The 7,971-nt window shown below is 43.6% G+C and overlaps 1 protein-coding gene across 1 annotated transcript in view; it reads right to left on the bottom strand.

Annotated features, from left to right (window-relative positions):
* Positions 1 to 1,699: 1,699 nt before the first annotated feature.
* Positions 1,700 to 7,971, bottom strand: part of LOC106807961 (ubiquitin carboxyl-terminal hydrolase 10-like) — a 26,762-nt gene continuing 20,490 nt past the window's right edge. The window contains 1 exon segment of the mRNA XM_014810487.1: positions 1,700 to 5,313. Coding sequence (XP_014665973.1) covers positions 5,126 to 5,313 — 188 coding nt within the window. The 3' untranslated portion in view covers positions 1,700 to 5,125.

Below are 7,971 nucleotides of genomic sequence, written 5' to 3'. Positions count from 1 at the left end.
CTGGCCAAGCACGCAGTATCTGAGGGCACCAAGGCTGTCACAAAGTACACCAGCTCCAAGTAGAGTCAACCGCCGTACCAGTAAACCAACCGGCCCTTTTCAGGGCCACCATTTCTTCCCAGAAATGATTACTACATCTGTAAACCTGCTTCCATCATCAATGGTATTACGATAAAAAAACGATGATCCAACCACAGTGCTGCCACTCAGGATATTATAAAAAAAAGTATTAAATCTGTCCAGAAAAAAGCATCAAAATTGTCTAACAAAAGTATTAAAAAAGCATAAAACTTGTATCAAACTACCATGATTTGTAGTCACTTGTTACCTTTCACCTTGTTACCGAATACATTATAGCCTGTGCAGCATACAAACAAGCTTCGGGAATGATGTGTGCAATGCCATGTGGAGTTGATACTCAGTTTGGAATATTTCAATGCAGTGTTTCCCCTGGCCAAAAAGATCTGTGAGGTGGTGAACGTTTTTTGTGATGTGTTTGCGCGTTTCGAGGTCGTAGCAACCGAGCAGCGCCGGTGCTGGCGAAGCTAAGGGGGTACGGGGGCATGCTCCCTCGGGAAATTTTTGAAAAAAATGGTGCAATTTGGTGCATTCTAAGCTATTCTGAACACATTGTATCAGACTCTTGAATCTCTTTTTAATTAAAGTTACGTCAGCGAGGCGGTGTTTTGGACAAATTTCTGTGTGGCGGCTGAGAATTTGAGTGAGGAAGCCCGCATCGATTGTGTCAATACAGGGTAACACTGCAATGCGCATTGCTCATTTGACATTTGGTCACTGATGGCAGAGAGCTGAGAGCAAAAATACTCCACTGAACAGAGCACACATCACTCCTGCAACAAGACTAGCAAAGCACATCTTTAATCTCATCAAATACAGTGTACCTAAACGTATGTCCGAAGAGTTTTGACCATCTTTGACAAAAATAGTATTTAAAAGTATTTATGCATGAAAAAAATATGAAAAAAGTATATTTTCTTAAAAAAGTACAATACTTAAAAAAAAGTATAAATTGGCAGCACTGAACCAGTGGCTGCATCTATTATTGCGCTACGGTTGCTACTTCTGAGATTACCTTAATCCATTAAACTTGTTTTTTATAATCAAAAGGTTCTCGTCATTCACACCGAGCAAGAATTTGGCATTTCGTATATCTCTCACTGCACTTATTCCCTATGTCCTCCTTCTCTCTGACGAATGTATCACTACGCTATTAAGATCATGACGGACGGACGGCCGGACGGACGGACATTCATGCGATTCTACAAGCTGATCCTGACTTCGTCAGCTGAGCTAATAAAAACGAGTCATCCTTTTACATCTACATTACCGCACACGGTCCCTATGCTATTGTATTATTGACACATGTTTGTGCTTAACTATTTCAGAACAGGGGGAAACTAAATTAAGCTAATTCCAGACAAGTCACTGCCTACATTATAGATGCGATTATAGTGGCACTATGAAGTCAAATGTACGTTGTACTAATATACGGTTAGCGACAAGGGTCACACGGTAACCGTCCGACAGACCGTGTATTCTGTTATCACGCTGAAATGTATGGGGGCGTCGTATTAGATTGAGATGGCGGGAAAACGGCTTCTTGCATCCACAAGCACTTGGCCCGTTTCAATAATAAAATGATAGCAAATAAACATGAAATGTATTTACTGCCGATGTCTCACTGTTTATCTTCTCTCTATTACCTTTTATTAGCAATAATTTCCCCTAAATGCAGCTATTACGCTTCACTGCAACACGCAATACACGATCTCACCGCACGAACGCCACTGTGCACAAATTCACAGAAAAGCAATACGAAGTCTTGTGCTTCCTGCCTGTTAGAGGATATGCTTGTGCACGACAGAAAAATCTCTCTATAACAAACAAACCACGAAAAATATTGTCAATCATTTCATTTTTCTATTGTATCTATTTTTAAAATTTTACACTATTTTAAAATGTTCACACAATAAACGAGTTTCAGAGCACATCATTTCTGGCTTGGTCATACAACTGTGTGTGCATCATGTATATCAAGGCTATAAATAGAACAGGAGTAAATACATAGCTTGCCACACCTTGGTACGATTTGCATAACTCTTGAAACGAATTACAGGCCATGTGTTTTTTCCTTTTACTTAAATTCATGTACTATACACATTAGAAGATGCAGGATGCAAGTCTAACAACTGCTATTACTATATATTACAAGCAGTAGACTAATTCAAATATTCGTTTCAACACACGAACAAATAGGTTATGGCAATACATACTATTATCACCCTGGTCTAAATATACTCATTCTAACTTGATTTAAACCAGAATATACGTTGAAACATCTCGTGCACGAATTCAGTGCAGGCAAAACCAAGTATCAATCCAACGACAGAACGAATACCCAGCCCAATAGTTAGCATATATCGTGTATATAGACGATGTATTGGTCACCCACTATTAACGTATGTGCCATCAGCCTACCCACCGTACATGGCTCACCGCAGCACACAAGCCCGGTGTTCCACTGCTGGACGGACAAATACTCTGCGACACGAATGCAGCAGCTAAAGCCTAGCGCGGACCTGCGACTTTTTCATGCAACTCGACAATTTTTGTAAAAATTGCTCTGAAATCGCTACGTCTGCGGGAACGTGCAACTGCAACCCGTAGCGATTGCAAGAAATCGCATTTTTTGAATTTGAGTGACCCGTCGCCCTCAATCGCTCCGAAATTGCTCTAGAATTGCTTCGAAATCACATGTGTGCACAAACGCGGTGGCACATCGACCGATCGCTTGCGGTTGCAGGTTGCATGCAGCGACGAGCAACCAAAAATCGCAGGTCTGCGCTAGGCTTAACGCAGCTACAAATTTGCACTTGTCGTTTGCAAGTATAGAACAATTCCCGAGTCAAAGCACCTTGTGCTGCGTATTTCAACATTTGAAAAGATTATCGCTCTGGCAACGTAACTTTAACTCGGAATTATTCAACGGCAGCAAACGACAGTCGTACAAACAAAAGCAAGTAGAGTACAATGCGGTGCTCTGTTTAAATATACAACATGTGCTGCACGCTGGACAACATCACATCTGTACCGTGATGAAGTAAATACAAAAGTAAATGATGAAGTAATATGTCTGCCGTATGGAAACAAAAGCACACATGACGTGCACACCGAGTACTGAAATGAAATGTATCGCTGTTACAATGACCAGTTGACTGTGAGTAACAGCTGCCATTTGCTAACTTTTTATTCAAACACTGTCCTGATTATGAGGTTACTTCTAAGATATTTTTTTATCTCATTCAGTGCTATATAGATATTCAATGAAAAAAACTGGCTGATATATTTAAAATAATGTATACAATAGGCGTCAGCCTTCTATGCATGTTTACAGTCACTCACTCGCACTGGCTCGTTTTGCCATTTCATATTTCAACTCTGAGTAGCAAACGGGTCACTTCCACGTAATAACTTATGGATCCACACGGTCATCTTTAAATATATCTGTGGAGTTTCGGTCATCAATGTACAAGCCGTATCGTCACGGCTCTGGTGTGATGCGTGCCACGCTGCAGCAGGCGTTAGCCACTGTTAGTGCTGCAGCCTCACCAGTTGTTTCCCACGCTTGCAACACTTGAGCCTATTGCTCCCCCGACAAATATAGTTGGCATCTGTGTCATGCTAACCCGTTTTTGTAATTACATAGTATTGCGGCAATAGTCACACATTTTCTCTTCGATCAACTCAATGCGCTGAATGATCAGAGAACGGCAGCAGGGGTCGAATGCTGCACAAGGCTCTGTCCTGCAGCCAACATTTGAGTTCATCATGCTCCGATGTCACCACACCTCGATGTCACCAAGCTTGATGGCACTGTGCTTTGATGTCACTGTGATCTTGATACCGCGATCTGATGTCGCAGTACTCCGATGGAACCATCCTTCAATGATTCCACGATCTGATGTCAGACTCACCACACTTTGATGTCACCATGCTTTGATGCACAATGCTCCGATGTCACCATGCTTTGACGCACAATGCTCCGATGTCACGATGCTCTGATGTCACCACGCTTTGATGTCACCAAGCTTTGATGCACAATGCTCCGATGTCACCATGCTTTGATGCACAATACTCTGATGTCACCAAGCTTTGATGTCACCATGCTTTGATGCACAATGCTCCGATGTCACCAGGGTGCGACACCGCGACGCTCCAAGCTACACCAGCAACGAGGTTACCACGTCACACAGTAATCACTTCCCCCCGGATGCCAACGTACGATTCACACGGCACGTCATGTCATGCAGTGTGGCAGCGAGCGGGTGCCTGCTCTGATATGTCATTTTCAGAATCTAGTTAATAGTCTGCCGACATCACCACAGGCACATGTGTGTACCACAACCACCTATCATTGTCTAGACTCAGCACACTCGAAAAAAACCGCAAGTAGGCACTGCAACACTTATCAACGCACGGTAATAACATCAAGTGAACGCGCTAGCACCTGACCTCCCGCTAGAAATGACTGCTATTCAGCGCAGACCGTGTGCATCTCTAGTGTATTCATCTTTCAACCTATGAAACAGCGCTATGTACAATAAAACAAGACTGCCACCACCCTCACGATTATACGGCAGAGTGTAGCCGCCACACCTGATCGGTACACACCTAGCAACCAATTCTACTCGACTACAAAGTTCGTGTATGTTCTGACTGCGCTGTGAACATACGCGTACTCGTTAACTTTCCCCGTACTGCTGCAACCTGAACTCATCCTCCCTCCTGCAGGAAGTTTTGCGTGAACCGTGTACATTTAGCTAATTGAAGCTTGTGTTCGCACCACAGCGAACCGCAACTACACCGACACACTGGTACTGATGACAGCGATACCGATAGAGCTGCCATACTTCCTGACCATCCTGATGACCTCACACGACATCAAGACCTTACATGAGGTCACAGTGACGATAGTAGAGTTGGTGGGGGTGTCGAAATTAGGCGTGACCTTCCCAGACCTCGTGACCTTCCCGAGGTCACGGCGACCGTAGTGGAGCCGTTGGGAGTGTCGTACTTAGGCGTGACCTTTGACGACCCCGTGACCTCACATGAGGTCGCAGCGACGGTAGTAGAGCAGGTAGGGCTGGCGCGGGTTGACGTACTTCAGCACCTGCATGGCGGCGATCGGCCGTATGGCGTCGTCGTCGCAGCGGATCCAGCCGCCGATGCCCGTGTGGTAGACGTCGGCCGTGTAGTGGCCGCCCGTCGCGTTCTTGCCGTGGTGGCACAGCACTGTAACGACACACACACATACATTAACACTCACGAAGGCTTGTCACAGCTCAGCACAGCTCAGCACAGCGGACAAACGCACGCACGCACGCACAACCTCCGGACTCGCGTTAATTTTGCACCCTGCATACATACATACACACGCACGCACGCCACACGCACCCCCCCCACCCACACACACGCATACGACATTTACACACACACGGGCGTGAACACACATAAACGCACACGCACACGCATACAATACCGACTCAGGATGAGATTTTTCGCGGATCCGCGGAAATCGCTGGATTTGAGTGTCCCAGGGTGCGATTTTGTGAACGTCAAATTCGTTGAGAAAATTGGGGGGGGGGGTAAGAATGTAAAAATTGAAATTATACCTTCAACAGTACCTGACAGCGAAGTCAACAACGGGTGTTACAGATAGCCAGCGTGTACCGCGCCTGTCGCTAGTGCGTACGATGTACGCGAGTCATGGCTAGGAGCGGTGTCGATTGATGTACGGGCCATTGATCGTTTCATGTCTATGGTGGATAGTCCAGTCAATATATGAAATACCCGGAACAAATTGCGACAGAAGGTTATATAGTTGGAAGTTGTTGATTGACCCTCCTAAAACTTCATGTATGCAAAATCGGCCAAAAATCGACACGGAAACTGGCTAATTAGCATAAATCCAAAATGGCCGCCGTCGTAAGGGCGACCTGAGTTAGCCTTTAGCTCCTGTACTACTAGGACAAACTAGCCTCAAAACTTGAAAATGGTGGCCTTTTGGATTTATGCTAAATAGCCATGATTTCCCGTGTCCGATTTTGGCCGATTTTACATATGAAGTTTAGGAGGGTCCAATCAACAACTTCCAACAATAAAACCCTCTGCTTGCAATTTGTTCCAGGTAGGCCAAAAATTTTCATATATTGACTGGCGTACAAAGTGATGGCCATGTGGAGCATGTTTATGACTGCGTAGGAGTGGCGGCGCCTGGGAGGGGAGAACGAAAGTAAAACAAAACTGTAGGCTCCCTCTTCCTATCGTTTTATCCTTCAGGGTTGATAATTATGAAGTCTGTAATTATAAATTATTATGATTGATTATTATATACTTATAATTATTAAGGTCTTAACGATTGAAATGTCTGTCATTATGAACCGCTGATCCTATCAACGCCATTGTTCAGATCAGGATAGTTACAAAACGGACTGCCTCATTATGCTGCGGACTCCTATTCTATCCCTGTATAGTGTCAGTATTTGACATGGCACTGTGTGATATGTGTTATTGAGAAATGCTGGATGTACAAGAAATACAGAAATCAAGTAAGTCAGGTTTAGGAAATGAAAGTGTCAATGACACTGTAGCTCCCACAAAGGACACAAATGAGCTGAGTGAGAAGAAGTCAGTTTTAATTGAGCAACCATCGACAGTACATTATAGAAACGAAGAGTATATATGGAGAACTCCCATTATATACTCTTGAAATTATATGTGTAATATTTGTATGTGAAAATAAATGTTTGAGATGTGAAAGTCTGAGATGTGGCGAGTGATGGCGTTTACACCTAAATGATCGCCATTTAACGTTTTTATAATATTCAGATTTAGGCACGTGCCTAAAAGCGGAGCTCCGATGTGTAACGTGTAAGATTGAGAGATACGCTTATTCCACGTAGCTGCTATATACCACGTGACAATGGTGTTTCCCTGTCCTAAACACAACTTTTGTTAAAGGTTAAAGGCTCACAATGTGCATCCAAACGCTAATTTCTACAGTACTAGACTAGCAAAATACTTCGTGCATGAATAATCACACTACCTTATGACAAAACTCTAGCTCTCCAATTTCACTGCGCGTTGTCTTATAAAAGGTATTTTGAAAATACTCAATGTTGTTGAAATTCTCCGATGTTGTTGACAGTTTCCCCAATCTCCAAGCAACCGTGCAGCGGTGGCGCGGTACAGCGGTACGGGCGCAGCAAAGATAGAAACATGTGACGTCACCAAACCAAGTCGATGTTATGTTGTTTGAAACAAGTTAGCGTTGGCGCCTGATTACCTGATTTCGCGCACCTCTTTCTTGTTGGGACGCGCAGTCAAATGGGAGGAACTAGAGTTTATTTTGTCATAAGGTAGTGTGATTATAGCATGCCACAAAGTAGTGCTAGTCTAGTACTGGAGAAATTTCAGCGTTTGGATGCGCATTGTGAGGCTTTAATTGGTTGCATGGAAGTGTTTACTTCGTATGAGTTTTTCTAGGCGGTAGCACACGGTTGCCATCTGTATATCGCAATAATAATTTATAAACAAAATGAATCACAATTTGTGACGGTAGATGGCGCTATACCCGCTTCGATGGCGTTCGAATAAATAGGTAATGCGTGCGTTCCCGACATGTTTTGTAAAACTTTACTCTAATATAGACGTTTTATCGGCAGGGGGAGAGGAAATACCAATTTGCATTAAAGATATTGTCAATGAAATCTTGTAAACGAACCAGACGAGGTGTGACACCACAGACTGTTATCTGCGTGTCTAAACATAAGATGCTATATAATTGCCAAAACCTGCTAATTTGCATAATTTTTTTTTTAAATATCAAAACCCTGGCCCTTATTCATTCACATACCAAAAATGAGCAAAATCCGTTGAACCTGAACTGAG

This window comes from Priapulus caudatus, unplaced genomic scaffold (assembly GCF_000485595.1).
Source record: "Priapulus caudatus unplaced genomic scaffold, Priapulus_caudatus-5.0.1 Scaffold245, whole genome shotgun sequence".
NCBI lineage: Eukaryota > Metazoa > Priapulida > Priapulimorpha > Priapulimorphida > Priapulidae > Priapulus > Priapulus caudatus.
Note: the sequence above shows the minus strand (reverse complement) of the source record. Positions and strands in the feature narration are given on the sequence as shown.